Source organism: Streptopelia decaocto, assembly GCF_964273445.1.
Source record: "Streptopelia decaocto genome assembly, chromosome: Z".
Taxonomy (NCBI): domain Eukaryota; kingdom Metazoa; phylum Chordata; class Aves; order Columbiformes; family Columbidae; genus Streptopelia; species Streptopelia decaocto.
The window spans coordinates 50,228,368-50,245,610 of record NC_138657.1 but is presented as its reverse complement, the minus strand read 5'-3'; the positions used below and the strand labels follow the sequence as shown (position 1 = coordinate 50,245,610).

General features: G+C 41.4%; 1 protein-coding gene across 2 annotated transcripts in view; it reads right to left on the bottom strand.

Annotated features, from left to right (window-relative positions):
* SNX2 (sorting nexin 2) overlaps positions 1-16,641 on the bottom strand; it is a 35,716-nt gene extending 19,075 nt beyond the window's left edge. The window contains exons 1-2 of one of the 2 annotated variants that reach the window (XM_082074322.1): positions 16,501-16,641; positions 8,263-8,380 (exon numbers count right to left, since the gene is read on the bottom strand). In XM_082074322.1, coding sequence (XP_081930448.1) covers positions 8,263-8,380; positions 16,501-16,608 — 226 coding nt within the window. In that variant the 5' untranslated portion in view covers positions 16,609-16,641. Of the gene's footprint in view, positions 1-693; positions 813-8,262; positions 8,381-16,500 lie in introns of those variants that run through there. The other variant, XM_082074323.1, reaches the window with a different exon arrangement.
* Between the last annotated feature and the right edge of the window lie 602 nt (positions 16,642-17,243).

Sequence of the window (17,243 nt, the reverse complement as noted above, 5' to 3'; positions counted from 1 at the left end):
ACCTCTGCAGATCACCTAGTCTAACCCCTTTGCTCAAGCAGGGTCAGCTACAGGACACTGCTGAGGACCACATCCAGATGGGTTTTGAGCATCTCCAGGGATGGAGAATCCACCTCCTCCTTGGACAACCTGTGCCAGTGTTTGACCACCTTCACTATTTAAGAAACAAACACACACAGCCAAAAACATCTTGTTTTTTTCTCACCGATTGCCTGTATTTCAGTTTGTGCCCACTGCCTCTTGTCCTGCCAGTGGGCACCACTGACAAGTCTAGTTCTCTCTTTTCCCTTTACTCCCATTAGTTATTTACACACATTATAAGATTCTCACCTGAGCCAGGTCATCTCCAAGCTTGACAGCCCCAGTGCTCTCAGTCTCTGTGCATACATCGCACACTTAATGTCCTTAATCATATTCATGGCCCTGCACTAGACTCATTCCAGCGTGTCCATGTCTCTCTTATATTGGGTAGCTCAGACCTGGACTCAGCACCCCAGGTGTGGCCTCACCAACAGCTAAGCAGGGGGGAATGATCACTTCCGTCAACCAGTTGGCAGTGCTCTTACTAATTTCAAATCACAGATCTCCACAGTATTTTCAAACTCAACTTAAAAGCAAACACCTTTTTATATTCTCCATTTTTTAGTATGAAAAGAGATTATCTAAAAGTTTTATTTGAAAATATTTTCCTACCATTGCTTTATTGTTACTGCTAAATCTTTCTGAAGAATCCTGCTGGTGCTTCCTGCCCTCAAATGCCTCAGGAAGGATGCTGCATTTAATTCAAACCCGCAGATCAGGTGGGAAGTCATGCTGAGGCAGTTCCAAAAAACGCTTTAAGATTGACAGAACAACATTTAAACATGGAATAGAGGTAGTTCTCTCCTTTGGTGGCTAACAGCATTCAACACATTACATGTTATACATTACATAAATGACGATTTCACGGAAACATCTAACAGAGAAAAATAATATGTTCATATATAACATGCTATATATGCAATATATATAATACAAAACATAAAAAATAAAAGAAAGCCATTTCACTTCCTGTTTCCATCATCTGCTATATTCAAGCATGTGTGTTTGAGAAACAAACCTTTAATCTCCAGTAAGTCCTTCTCTGTACCTTCAAATTTTAGACAGACTTACATATAAATGTCTGACTTCATGAAAAAGGTGTGAATTCAATGTAACAAACCAGAACTGCAATCAGATGAAACAGAAACACACTCCTGCCCAGGACTCCTCTTCTTCAGACTTGTGTCCACACCCCCATTAGTATCATGAACTGATCTAGGTTGTGTATCACATGAACTCCAACAACGGTTACCCCCCTGTTACGGTTCAGCACATAGCTGAAGCTACTGCTAAGCTGGTGCGCTATTTCTGGAAAAGAGAAAGCAGAAGGAACAAGCAGTTGTAAAGGCTTCCTTTCAGCAAGACCAGCACCATTAGACTTCATCCACACCAGCATTTCTAAAGCTGTGTAACTCTGGTTTGATTGGACATGAACAAATTTTTAAAGGTGTTGCCGACTAGTCCTCCTTTTCTACTCTCCCTAATGAAACAAAAAGTATGTGTGTGTTTGATAGTAGCAAGTCAGTTCTTTTATGAAGAAGAAAGGAGTATTTATGCCATCTTCCCTCCTGTTACATCTCATCTCCAAGTGTGCATGCATCCCACGCATTACGTAAAACCATAAGAGTGAAATGGAAAAGACAGAAGAAGGGGGTGAGGGGAGAGGAGGACAGAGACAAGGGTGTTGTACTTTTTGTTTAAAACACAAGTGTTAAAAGATTCTGAAAGGAAAAAAAAAAACATTTGCTCTGTGTAGCAGGAGGCTCTTTCTAGCTAATTTCAGGAAAGCAGTCTTGGAGCACTACATAAGCTGAAGATCTATTTCTCAAGTAATAGATTTGTTCTGATGAACTCTGGCATTTATGTTTCTACATTCATGCTTTCACTTTGAGAAACCAGATGACATGGTCTAGATTAAAAGGTTCCACTAACAATCCTTCTGTTTGTGGGGTTCAGTTTGTTTGTCTGTTTTGTGGGATTTTTTGTTTGTTCATTTTGTGTTTTGTTTGTGTTCAGGGAAAGACAAATTTGGTAGGTTTCAGAGTAGAAAGTATTACACTTTCAGAAATATTTGCTTGATTTATTCATATTAGATTCACCCTGAAAACTTAGGTATTAGGTTGCGCTTCTGTGTTTTTGGGGCATTTGGCTTTTTTTTTTTTTATATTATGTATTAGTATTACATGAAAAACGAAATTTAGATGTCTTGCTTTCCTAGAAGTTCTCATATGCATAAGCTTTTCTTGCATAAAAAGAGGCAACTGCTCTGCCTGACTTTTAGGAGAAAAACACTGAAATACAACACTCACATGAGCCATGGCAGTTATCAGCACATATTAAGCACTCCCAGTAATTTAACGCTTTAAGACTTCTACACATAAATACCTAATTTTCAATCCATAAACAGTCTTTATTATGGGTCACTGTCAAGATGCTTAGCTCCAAAAGAACACAAAACCATCTCATCCTGCTACAGAATACAACTATTTATGCTTAATAAACATTCTACAGCCAACTACACCAGAATTTATCAGAACTCAAGCATGGCGCTCAATCTCAGCATTGGACAACTCGTTTCTTTACTTTTCACCACCAGTATTTGTGAAAAATCATCTTAGAAAGCACAGGTTTGCAGTTCCTCACTAGCAGCTCACTTCAGCTATGTTATTTTTACTGGTCACACCTCTAAAAATCTGTCATGGCTCAAGCATTTAAATTGGCTTATAATCTTTGTAAATTTACTCAGGGGATCACATAAACATGTAAGTAAACTGAAGCAGAAACTCTTGTCCAGAACAGAGGACAAGTTATTAAAAAAAGGCTTCTCCAGGTGTATTGGTACATCAGAGGCAGATATCCTAACAAAACTGATTGCAAGAACTACTACAGTTAAGTCATAGACCATAACCCTTACTGTTATACCAAAAGCACTAAGAATAACCTTAATGAGAACAGAAATAGTTTTAACAGAGCAGTCATCCACTAGCAAGGCTGCCTGATTTTAAAACTGTAGGTTCACGTGCTTTTGTGCACTTGTTTCTTGCGGAAGAGACCTAGTACTGAACAAGCAGCTTCTTCAAAGCAGTAAAGCATCTGCACTGAACTCTTCTGATCAGACACACCACATGGTAATAGCCTGATAGACACCATCAGCTAGAAACTTTAAATGTTCAGCTGGGCTTAAAGTACATGTCTTGCTTGGTCCACAGAATTAGCATCTCCTTTTCTGTATCAACTCCCAGGAAAAAAGCCTAAGACAAGTCTATCATGACCTGAAGAAAAATAAATATCCAAAAAACCCAAACATTACTGCCCCCAACACACTGACTTTCCCCCAGGACATGGTAGCTAGATACCTGCAAATGATCCATTCCCAAACACCTTTCAGAACTGGGGTAAAAAGAAAAAAAAAAGAAAAAGAAGAGAACATAACAATCGTTTACCAGACTAAGGGAGAAGAAAAATTTCAATTTTCCATTTTTGGAAAATGGTGACTGTCGTGGAATGCAACCCCCCTCCCCTCTTTCTCTGGTACTTGAGGCTAACAGCTTCTTTTGTGTGGCCCAGAGCACACCCTGCCAGGCCCATTAGGAGAAGGGAGTGCCCAGGCGCCACTGAGCCGCTGGGTCCCTGCGGCCAGTATGGGGGATGTTTGGAAAGCTTCAGAGGCACCCACAGACAGTGTGGAGGTGCAGAGAAGCTTCTAGAGTGACTCCAGTCAGGTCTGATCAGCCTATAAAAACGGGACGCTCGTCGGCGACTCGGCCCATTGTGCGGGTCCCTCGGAGCACGAGCTTGGCCCCTGCCGCCGGGAGCCACGGGCCCCCCCGCTCCCCGGGATGGAGACTCCACTTGCCCTGCCACCACGTGTGTAAGTAAAACTTCTCGCAGGATTGCGAGTACATTTATACTTTTCGTGCACATTTGCACATATATTTTCCGTGCACATTTGCACATATATTTTCCGTGCACATTTGCACGGGTACTTTAAATTAATCCTCGCACAGTCGCGAGTGGCCCCTGAGAGCCCCTCGCACAACCGCGAGTGTATTTTCCTCCCGTGCTTTCAGATAAGCACGTGTAGGATTCCGTGCACACTGGCACGGGTAAGTAAATTATTTCCTCGCACAATTGCGAGTGTATTATAAATTTGCACTCGCGGAATCGCGAATGCACACTTCTCGTACTCACTACGAGTACGTGCATCTCTTTTGCACCGTGTTTGGCAAGTGTGTGCTTCTCCGGGACCCAAGGCTGGCTCCGGCATTGTTTTGGTGCAGCCACGTGCATGCACACTGTGGACCGCTGTTGTATTAGTTGCTGCCCCTTCAAATTATTTCCTCAACTGATATCTGAACCTGTATTTAAGTCACTTGTGGAGTGCAAGAACCCTGTTTCTTACTGGTTTAATAAAAGTTGCTGTGGACTCTGTTGTCCCTTAAATTAACCTCGGGGTGCCTCCTGTAATATTTCGTGACAGTGACAGAGCACTGATGTAACTTCAGAGCCCTGCTCATGATCTATAAGCACTAGAGGCAGAAGGCACAGACAGCTATGTCCTGCACAGCCAGTCCATGGCACATTTCTGCAGCTATATACAGAACCTTACGCCAACATTTTGGCAGACTGATCCAATATATAGGTCTTCACTCCACCGTAGAAGCTTATTGGCAGACAGGTTTTAAGACATACCCCAAGGCCCCTCAAGATACTCTTCGTATTACCTGATTTAGAGCACAGACCATTATGGTCTCCACAGGCAAGAACTCTACAAGGTAAAGTAAAGTAATTCTTTTTGGCCAAATAATCAACACACTGACTTTTATTCTAAGGGTGAAAGTGCTTAAGTATGTTTAGCAAGACAGTTTGGTTTCTTACAGAACAAAGAACCACAATACTAATGAATGCAGCAGCAAAATTTACTGATCTCTAATGACAGCTGGAAAACTTATTTACTTTCACCTTTGAAATCCAGTTTTAATAGTTCATCCAAAGCACTTATGAGTCACCAGAGACAAGGTAATGAATATCTAAAACATTTTATTGCAAATACTATCCTGTAGCTGCTGCAGAAACACAACAGCAAAGACATCTTAAGTATAGTCAAAAAAGCCTCAAAACAAAACAAAATCACAAGTTCTGAACTACATTAAAACAGTGCAGGAAATAAAATTTGTTTTCCCTCACCTCATTTACTACTAGGTTGCATTATTATATGGAATATGAAAAGGATCTATCAAGCCTACAATAGCTAGAGAGGTATACTATCACATTGTTTACAAATAAATCTGCAAAAATAAAATAGCTTATGCCTCCAAAGTGTCAGAGTCCCTCCTTTCAAGAGCTACCCATAGGATTTCCTTTCCCTGGATTTTATAGTGTCTAATAATTCAATATGAAGGAAGAATGTAAGTTACAAAGCTGTGGAACTTCATTCTCTTCCTCTCCAGTTAAACGTTTCTGTAAGCTGGACCAAGGTAGGTTTCTTTGGGATTTCAACATGTTGAAGAAAAAAAGCCCATCACACTCACTTTTAAATTAATTCCTGCTTTCATAGAAACCCAGGCTTATGCAATCATGTTGGAAGTAAGAAAATAGATATTTCATGTTGCCTTCTCACATTGTTTCTATTCATTGAAAATCAGTACCAGAAAGTTAATCAGATGAATTAACATAATTGTCTAGCAAAATAGTCCTAAGAAAGAAAAAAATAGTTACACTTGTGAGAGCACAGCACTGGAACACAAATCAGATGTTGTTTTTGAGAATGTCTCTGCTGGCAGCGATACAAAGACAGAAGTTCATCACTAGGGTACAATTGTATCATGCAAACTTCCTACTTAGAACAGGCTACTATGAAAGATGTCATATTCTGTCTTAGGTTCCATAAATCACTCTTGCTTTTTTCCCTGTTTGAGAGTTTGTACTAGCCTCAGACTGTGTATAAATTGACCTTTTAAAGACCAGTCTTAGTTGTGTTAGACATGCTTTCAGTTCAGTGCTACATGCATTTAAGAAAACATCTTTGTCACCATTTGTTGCAGGGCAACAATAAAGAGTGGCAGATGCTCTCTGTTTACTCCCACACTCCCCAACAATGAAAAGGGAAAAGGAGGAGCAGGGAGAGTTACAAGTTGGAAAATTAAAACAGCTTTACTAATAATACTAATAACAAGGGGAATAATGCAAAATATACAAAACTAACATGGAATCTGCCAGCTGATCCTGCAGTGGGGGGCGGGGCTGGCATTGGGCCAGCGGCTGCAGGGAGACACCTGAAAGTCCTGGACTGGTTCCAATGGTAGATGGGAATTGGATCATGAATGCGGGGACTGGAACCAGGATCAGGATCGCAGGTAGGGCAACGGGCAGGGTTCTCATCAGAAGCCGACCATGGACCAAGAGAGTGAGACCCTCGCAACCCCTGAACTTTAAACTATATATGCACCACTGTGTGGCATGGAACACTACATGGGTCAATTTGCACCACCTGTTGTGTCTGCCCCTTCCCTGCAAGTATGACCGTTTTACGACCCTTCACTTGCAGGACATAGGAGGTCTATCACTGATCTTGGCTGCTATAGCAATAAGCATAATCACGGGCCTTTCCTGCACACCGTCCCTACCTTTAGCTCATCAAAACTATAAACACTGGGTATTACCAGCTCTGGAGCGGACACTGTCTGAAAAACACGCAGACAACTTCACAAGAATGTGGTCACTTAGAGGAACTTAGCTGAAAGGAAAATTCACTAACAGAGAATTGGCCGTGTTTTAACCAAAACCAGGACAATCTTCCATGGCAAAACTCAAACTCATTCTATCAGTTCTGTGTGTTTTCCTCACAGCATTATTTCAGTTGAAACAATCTGGTTGCTAACATTTGTTCCTTCTGTATGGTTCCCCTCAATATTTACTCCAGACACTTGTGTTCATAATATTATCCAAAGGAGAAGTGGCTTTCCTAAAATATCCATTCCAGATGGCTCTATGGTTATAAAAAACAGGCTTTAAACACTGAAGCTAAATAACCAAATCACGAGTACTAGAAAGCTTCATTGCTAAATCACTGCTCGTCTTTCTAACTCATAAGATTAGCTAATATTATACAAATACAAAAAAAGTAAGATTACCCCTCTGTTCTTTATTATTTTTTTCTCTTAAAACATTTTCAGAGAGTTAGTAAATGAGTCAATAAATTCTAACACTGTCATGAATGAATATAATTTCAAATATATGCAAATAGAAATTTAGTAAATTCGGAATGAAGGTAATGAGTACATGTATATAGGTATGTATACAAAATGGTCCAGAACTAAAGGCTATAAAGTTTCTTTTTGAATGATCACACCAGGGAATCAATGAAGATGAGAGGAGGACTGCCTTCAATACAGACTGCCAACTGACTCACTCAATATGTAGTAATAGGAAAAGCATTAGTATTGAGAAGCAGCATTCAGAACAGTGTTTCCATGTACATAATACTACACCTTTCTTGAATAGTTAATGCTCCTACACCTGTAACTGACAGCAACCATAAACCATGTTAGGGTAGTCAAAAACCAACACCGAAGTAGTGACTGATTAATCAAGCATTAGAAATGTGTTGTCTATTGACTGATTACCAGAACTTTCACACATCTTTCTCCAAAACATGCAGTACTGTAAAGTATCAGAGACAGAATCACGCACCAGTGAAATCACAGGACTCTTCCTGTATTCCAGTCTGTTACCTTTTCATAATAACAAGAGAGACTTACAAAAAGGAAATACCCTCCAGCTTGCAATAAAATCTGACCTATCACTCTTTATAAATGGAAAAAAGACTGGGACAGCTTATATATGGTTATTAAGTAGCAAACAAGGAGGCAACTTAAGTCAAGTTTTTACACACAAACAGATTTGAATATTGCTAATTACCTAATGATAAATACTATTATTACTATCAGCAGAATATGTTACTAATGGGCTAACGCTGCCACACTAAGCACTGATAGTACACACCACTGAGAAATTTGTATTTAGTAAACAAACGTAAATAACATCATGAATTACCACAGGAAAAAAACTGTCTATCAAACTGCTTAAAAGGTTTTTACCCTCCTTTCCAGGAAAGCGCATTTCTTTCAGTCCAAGAGCAAAAAAGTTTATGCAGACACGTTAGAAGAAAATAGCAATTACCAGCAAAGAGGTCTTCTCTGTCATCATCTAGCATGATTTCTGCTGGCTTTGGACCATTGGAGTTTGTGCTGAGGTCTTCTGCAGGAAGACTTGCTGGCTCTGGAGATGAAGGACTTGACTGTTTAAAAAAAGAACAGTGAAATCAGCAAATCAGTTGCCTTGTGTCAGTATATAAGAATTACTGCAACAAACATTCTTTCATTGCAAAGAAACAAGGCAAGATGTACCGAAAGGAAACTCTGTCAGCTATTTCCATTTCCTACTCCTAGCATGGTAACAATGAATAAAGGATATGAGCTAGGCAACAGCTCTTTTCATTTCTTTGTCAGAGAGAAAAAAAAGTCAACAATTTCCTTAGGTTTAATTAATATGAAACAAAAGCTGCTACATAAATATCCAGAATAAGTTTATTAGTATTGCTGAATGTAATTTGATTAAGTTCCTTTTGGAAAGGCATGGGTTTAAATTCAGATCTGTACATAGAAAATTAATGAAGAAGCCTCCAAGTGCTCTAAACCAACTTTTCAAAGATCAAAAGAATGCATTAATGCCATCCAAGCAATTCAAAACTGCATGCAGCCACAAGAAATTTTGATAACTTTGCAACAGGTTAAATTTGGGGATCACTGCCACAGAGGGTCACAGTGTACTGTACTACAGTTAGGCTTGACATAGATACACTTATTTTAACTGACTGAAGACTAGAGCTTGTCCTGTGAACAAGAGAAATACTTGAAGACACTCAGGAAAATTAAAGCAATATTGAAACTGGGCTACCAAATGTATAGCTTACTCCTACAATAAACACACCCCTAACTGAAGATCCATGCTTCAGTTAGAAAATCCTTGTTCAGTAAGTATCAACTATGCCATAGTACTAGAAAATTTCCAAGACTCACTTCTTACAACTTCATCCTAGACAGCTAGCTAAGGAGTTTTCAACAATAGCATATTTATTCATTTATTCATGCACTTTAAAATGAGCATCTGTAAGCTGTGTCACTACTTGCTTCCTAGTTTTTGCACAGAGTTGTCATAAATTCAGAACTAGAACTCAAACCAGTAAATGTTTCACACTACACCAAATGTCACAGGCTACAAAAGATTTTTTAAGAAGACTGAAAAATACTGAAAAGCTACTGAAAAAGTCTGCCCAGATTGTATTTTCATATTCATAAATGTAGCAGAAGCAACAGTTCTAAGAGAAAGGCCTTCCTTACGGATGGCCCTCCAACAATAATGTATGTCCTGACATGGAGTACAGCATTACTGATTTACTTCAGGCAGCACAAAGCAAGATCCTGGCCCCCACATCTATCCAGACCTCAGTCACCTGAAATTGTGGTAGAGGAATCAAGCAAGAAACAGTAAAAATCCTACAATACAAATTCAGACAGAGTACAAAATACTTTTTCAGAGGCCACATGAAATCAAGACTCTTTCAATCTGCTTAAAAGTTTTTTCCCTGCTGAAGACAGAAGGGACATGAAAGCAAACATTATACAAGAATACTAGAAAATTCACATTCCTCTAAACCAGATTATGGTTGCAACAAGGAACCGCTCCATCCAAATGACGGAAGAGGTTTTATCACCTTCCCTTTGCCAAAGGCTGCCACTCTCTGAAAAGCCCACATATAGCGGGGGGAAAGCAATAAGCAAACCAAAGTGATGAACAACGGAAGAAGCAGCCTCTCAAACTGCTTATTGGATTTCGCCCTGGAGCCTGCAAAGAAAGTCAAAGCTGAAGCACTCAGGCACTGGATGTAGGTAGCAGTGCTTATAACCTTACAAAGAACCAATCCACTAGTCAGATGTACACTTCTCATACTAAACCAATGTCAAAATGATCACACAGCAAACAGAGTGTTCCGCCGTAATAAAGGTGTATTTGTTCATTCTGTGAAGCATGTTCCTTAAGTTGTATCACAATACTTGCAACTAATTTAGATTAAATAGAAAATTTAAGAAACCTCACCACCTGACATGCTTCATTATTCTACAAATGACAGTATAGATAGAATGTGTCACATGTGATAGTCAACAATTTTACATGATTGCAGAAGTAGCATATTCCAGACGAAATAGTCTGTCTCTCCAGGTAGTGCTGCATAAAGCTGCAAGTTCAAGATCTTGTACTTCAGCTATAACAGCAGAGCACAGAAATGCTTGACTTCCCTGCGAGGTTCAAAGCAATTAAAAGTTTAATCAGCAAAAGCAATTCTTCTTTAAAACATTACAGATACTTATTCCAAACCAGTTTTGCTGCTACTCAACTTCAAGCAGTAAGCCACTTACATTTTGATAGATCTGATGTTAGGCCATAGTGGGGACCACACACTACCACAGATGCAGAATGGAATGTAGTTTGTGTTTCTCAATTCACCTCTGTGTGTTATTTGTTTTATAAAGATACAATAAAATCATCTTTATTATAAATATCAAGTTCTGGTTTTAAGAACAGTGGACACAAAGTTTAGTTTTGTAGATGATTTACAGGTCGAATGTCTTTCCTTCAAAATGCCCTTTCACCTCTGTACTGGTTTTGGTTAGGACAGAGTTAGATTTTCTTCATAATGGCTTGTGTAGTTCCATGGTTAGGATTTGTGGCTAAAACAGTATTGACAACACAGGGATGTTTTAGTCATTGCTGAGCAGTGCTTAGACAGCATAAAGGCCTTCCCTCCTTGTCAGTGCCCTGCCAGCAAGAAGGCTGGGGATGCAAAAGCTGGGAGGGGACACTGCCAGGACAGCTGACCCCAAATGACCAAAGGGATGTTTCATGCCGTATGACACCATGCTCAGCATATAAAGCTGCGGGAAGAAGAACAAAAGCAGAGATGTTTGAAGTTATGGCATTTGTCTTTCCAAGTAACCATTACACATAATGGAGCCCAGCATGCAGTGAATGAACTCGTTATTCTGCCTTGCTTGCACATATAGCTTTTGCTTTACCTATTGTCTCCATCTCAACTCACAAGTTTACTCACTTTTACCCTTTGTGATTCTTTCTTCCATCTAGCTGGGGAGGAGTGAGAGGCTGCATGGTGCTCAGCTGCCAACTGGGGTTAAACTGCAACAAACTGAGAGCTGAATAAGGCCTATTAATCTTGCAGTAGCTCTTTGGTATTTTTAAACAGCTGTCATTCTCAGACAAGATAAATTAAGGATGGGGCTGAATACCCTCACAATCAACTGAAACTTTCCATGAAGAAGACAACATGTAGAAACCTCTTAAAAATTATTAATGGCCTGAACACAGCACCAGATTTTGTTTAAGAGTTTTGCAACAAAGTTTAGTTTGTTATCTTCAAGTTATTTTCAAAACCAACACAGTCTTAGGAAACTATGAAAACCCAAAAAGCCACAGACCTGAATGTATCAGAAACTACAGTCAACATTTCTTAATGATCTGATTATTTTACACAGTCAATGGGTCAGAGAGTGCTATTCAGCCTCTCAAAAAAAAGCACCCATGCACTCAAACAACTATTAACATATTAAGCTATTTCATTTACACCCTACTAGAGATGCAAGCCAGAAGACAGTACCCCAGCTCTGTTTTTTTATCTGTACACAGTACAGATAAGACAGTGATTAAAATGGCTGTCAGATGAGTTAGTAGTTAGTGTAGTGAAAATCCAAGTATCAGACAATAAATGGAAGACAAGACTAACAAAAAAATCTCATGGCCCAGACACATACAGACAGCATAGCTATTTAGAAATTTTTACCTTGATGGTAAGGATTCACAAACATGTCAATTTCCTGAAAGGTTAATGCCTGTGAAATTTCTGAGTGACTCCTCAGCTGAAAGAACATCAGCTAAATCATCTCAACAACTGAGATACCCAATCGCCAGGACATTCGTGATCCTGCTTTACATGTTTTCTAGAAAACAAGTTTCTGGTGAGAGGCCTGAGGGCCCATTCCAATGTGCAATGGTAATAAAAAGCTCAACTTTCTCATCTTCTATTATGCATTATGTTTGGTGGCAATAACTAAGTATTTTATAGCTTTGACTTATGAAGAAATAAGAAGAGGTTCTCACATTTTCTGGAGGCTGAAATTATAGCCCTAGATGTGTGGACCTTCTTCCTTCTCTTCATATTAGGGTTCCCCCTAAACCAGTTCAACCACTTGTCTGAACCCCTTCTAGCCTCCTTCGGTCAGAATACAGTAGTCTGACAAAAGCTGACCACCATGCTATGCTAGTTGTTCAAGTTAACCCAGCTCATCGAAACAGGGCTACAGAAGCTCACAGAATACAGCACGGGCAGAGAGAATACACTCAACAGTAGATCAGTAATATTTTCAGCAGAAAGTGGACATAAGCAATCACACGAGAACAAATGCCTACATGCTTCCATTACAGCCTGGATTTCACACCAAGGAACAAGACACACATTTACAGCAGAATTACACCAATTAATCTTGCATACAGGCATAGAGTTCTGCGAAGGTATAGTACAGTGTTGAAGGACTTAATATTTTCCTCTCAGATATTCGAAGGGGGTCTTTACTGGTTCCTCTATAATTGTCGCTGTTAAACTCAATGGCTATCATAAAAGACAGCTGGATTTATAAGCCTATCTAATGTTTTGCCTTCTGTGCCAAAACCAAATGCATATTGCAGATCTTTGACATGAACTGATAAACTGGCAATGAAACTATATACACATCCTGTCCTAAATGACAGTCCTTACTGGATTACCACACGTACTGCTTACTCATCGTTTTCAACTGCCTCCATGAGTTCTTCCATTACAAGAAATCCCCAGAAATATAAATACCGGTTGAAATTAGTAAGTGGCAGCTTAGCTGCATGTTCACATGACACCTGCTTTACAAAAGACAAAGATAAGCAATACAAAAATAGGTGAGAAGTTTAGGGAAAATGAAGCAAGAAGTGGTGTAACAGACAGACAAAGAGAAAGACATCAGGGCAAGGAGAAAGAAGAAGGAAGTGATGAAACAAGAGTTATGCTAAGCTTAACATTTTTCAGAAAATCTAACATATGCTTTTCTCATATATCTTGCCAAAAGTGACTTTCATACAGTTGTTTGTGGTCTCTACTAAAAGTGGCAGAGGACATAAACAGGAAATTAGTAACCTGTTGATTACGAAATTGTAACAGAAGATGATTCTTCTCATAATGCACAGTTAAATTCCAGAACTTCTTGTGCATATCACAGACCTTTTTTAAAAACAAACAAAACCAAACAACAAATGCACTTGGAAATGTAGCAAGTAGATAAGTGCATGGAAAATAATTAATCCTGTAATGCTACTGGGGGTTAGGAAGTCCTTGAGCTACAAAACCCTGGTAGCTTGGAAGAACACTGCAGGTGATTACCAGCACATATATTTAACCATCAGAAATATTCACACAGCACCTACTATTGAGTATAACTGTAAATGCTATCTTGGCTTAGACCATTTGTCTGATTCAGTCTGGCTGTTTGCACTGAAGAAAGCAACTCTGGCAGCTACAGACCACTCAGTGACCATGAATTCAATGGAGACAGTCCTCAAAACATTATGATATGATTGGCACAATGAAAACTCAATAATAATTCTATTACTCTTAGGCACTGTGGATATCCAACAAGGAAATAAGTAATCCCCCAGCTCAGTCAAGCTGCTGTGCAAACCAGTGCCTGGAATTCATAGACGTCTTCAGTTCACAGAAAGGCAAGAGTTCTCATTCTCTGCCACCCACCAACTTTTCAAGACCTAAAACATGTTCCCATTGCAGCCCAGAAATGCCAGGTGTTACAGCTCAGTGTTATCTTTTAATGCTTTACGTTCTAGAACTAAGATGGTTCAGTTTAATAGATTAAATTTTAGTATGTGCACAAAGAGAGTTAAAACTTCAGCTTATTTTTCTTCACATCAGAGAATTCAACTTGAAATAAACAATATTCTCAGTTTGATTATAGAGATATGCAACTGAAGTCAGTAAGCCTCCTGCATTTAAATACTTCATATTTGCTATTCATAACATACACTAAATTTATATTTTGGCAGAAGAAACTTAGATGAATAAGCATGTGTTTTCTAAATGGAGACTTTTTTAACATGGAAGCTATGTGGAAGATGTATTAGAAAACTTATAGCTTCCCTACTGCACAACCAATCATAGGTGAGAAAGGAACAGCACACCTTTTTTGAGCTGCAAAGATAATGCAAGCAAGAAAAAAAATAAGAGAGGGGCTGAAATTAATCACGCAAAATGAAAATGGACAGCTCCAAGATAAACCAGTCAGGAACCCTTTCAAAGTATCATAGCCTTCACATAAGTTTGCTTTGGACCTCACTGTCCCTTGTCATGCTCTCTCCTCCAGTATCAGCAGATACATGATCAACTATGAGAAGAACAATGCCATTCTGTTTTTACTACAGAACTACCACTGACATTTAGAAACAATTATTTCATGAATATTTACAGGATTAAAATAACACCCAAGATAGAAGGTTAAGTATGTACACACCATGAGATAATAATTCTTTTCTAGACTAAGGTGCCCTATGCACTTGAGTTAAATGATCTACGTTCAAGCTAGCGAGAAGTTCAACGTCTGTTTTCATTATCTCCTCCTTTGAAATTTGCAGGAAAATCACAAGATTAAGACTTTTCCCTAAATGCTGTAGCTGATTAGATGCCAAAAATATCAACAAAGCTTTTCAAAGCTTCTCTTTAAGCAAAGGAGTTTGCCCTTTCTACTTATCTACTTTATTTCAAATAGACTGTCTACAAAAATCATGCAGCACAACAGAACTGTCAGCCAAATCGCAATAGTTTTCAGCAACTTTTTAATAACTAAGATGAGGACATCTGATTGTAACTGTGATTTCAACATGAAATCTATCATAACTCTTGCAGCTTTAATTCTAGACCATATCAGTAAAGACATCGTTTATGTTATACTGCAGTCTTTCTCAGCACACAGAACAAGACTCCAGCAATACACACTGCATCACACAAAGATGCAGAGAGGTCTATTGATAACAGTTCTTGTCAGCTGCAGCTCCACATCATTTGCTGTTCCTTCACATCATTTTCCACAGATATTTTCTACCAATGCACAGATTATGCATCTATAAAAAGAAAAAAATATAAAGTGACTTGGGAGAAGGCAAGTGAATTCAAAATATGTTTAAGAGCCTCTTTGTACACTGGCCTTTTTTTGTTAAGGATAGGCAACAGCCGGAGTAAAACAAAGAAACATACACTGATCCTATTACTGTAAAGGTCAGGGACAGGAAACTCTTCAGGAAAAGAGGAACAGGAACAATTTTCTTATTAAATGGGCAAGTGTGTACAGAAAGAACAAAGTTCTTCCAGAAGATATTGGCAAAACGTGCAGGTGAAACATGACCACAACAACTCAGGGTAAAAAGCTCCCATTATAATGAATGAACAAGTAAGCATTTTTCAGGACAAGGACCTGTTTACGCATTCAGTTCTCCTGTGGTTTTTGTTTGTTTGTTTTGTATTGGACCCTTGACACGGAAAGCAAGCAGGGTTTAGAAAAGTATCCACCACGAGTTTCCAGAACCTCCCAGGTCCGATCTCTCCGAATGGCTGCAGGCTGCACAGCGCCCGGCCCGCACCCACAGCCCCCGGCCCTCAGCCGCCCCTCCGGGCCCGGCCCCCGGAGCCACCCAGAGCGCCCGGACGCGAAGCCACCGCAGCCCAGCACTGCGCCGGCTCGGCCACAGAAGGCTTAGAGAGGAGTAAGCTTCTACAAGTTTTTTTACGAACTGGAAGAGGGTGAAACCTCGGAAAGGGGACGAACAAAGAAGATGGGTTGTTATTAATGCACGCAAAGTCTAAGGGGTGAGAATGGGCGAAACTGGCGTCGTGTGACAGGGAAAAGCGTAAATATTTATGACCTCGGCAGTACGACAGGCGGGCAAGGCGAGGGAGAACGGTGACCTGTCAAAGCGGCAGGTGGCGAAAGAGTTTTCGCTGTCTTCTGGCAGGAGAGGAAGCACCGAGCCCCCGCGGGGCCGAGGCCACTCGCCCGCCGGGAGCAAGCGGCGAGGAGCCGCCGCTGCTGGAACAGAACCAGGCGGCGGGGCTGGAGCACGGGCCGGGCCAGCCAGGGCCGGCGGGGTGCCGGGGGCCCCAGTCACCAGCGCAGCACCGGCGGCCTGGCGAGGACAGGAGGGCCCGGCGGGTAGCGGCTCGACCGCGGGGTCCGGGGCCCGCGATGGCGGGCAGACTCTCACCTCCAGCGTGGACACGGTGCTGGTGAAGAGATCCTCGCCGTCCTCCAGCTCCTCGAAGTCGGCGGGCCGCGCCTCGGCCAGCGGCGGGGGCTCCCTTTCCGCCGCCATCTTCCCCACCAGCGCGGCCGCCCGCCCCGCGCTCACGTGACAGCCGCGCCGCCCCCTCCCGCCACGTGACTGGCGGGGGCTGGGAGGTGGTGGGGGCGCGCACTCTCCGCTGGGTCGGGGCTGGGGGTGCGGGGGTGTCCTCCGACCGGGACACAGCGGCCGGGGAGCAGCCCGATGCGGTTCGTCGGTGCCTGCCGAACTCTGCAGAGTCTTAGTCCCACGAAGGCAGCGTCCACGCGTGTCTGTGTTTTGGGCGCCTCCCCGTGTCGCGGGACGCTGACCGTCGCGGGTGACGCTGCTCGCGGCGGGCTGTCGTGAGCGCAGTCTCAGGCCGGCGTGAGGCCGAGCCGTGTGTGTGAGGTGTCTGCTGGAATGGGGCACGGGAGGGCTCACACCGGAGGAGCAGCTCCCTTCGCACCCCGCTGCTCGCCCGGCCATTCCCAGCGTTGTTCCTTCGAAAGATGGCGGGGTGTCCTGTGTTGTCTTCCTCCCAGGAGGAGCCCGCACAGCGAGGCTGACACTTGCACCATTGCAGCCCTTTACCGTGTGCATTGCATCGCGAGTCAGAAAGAAGTTCAGTAAATTTTGTTCTCCATTTTGCGTCAGTCATTGAATTAGGAACAGTTTTTCTGTGA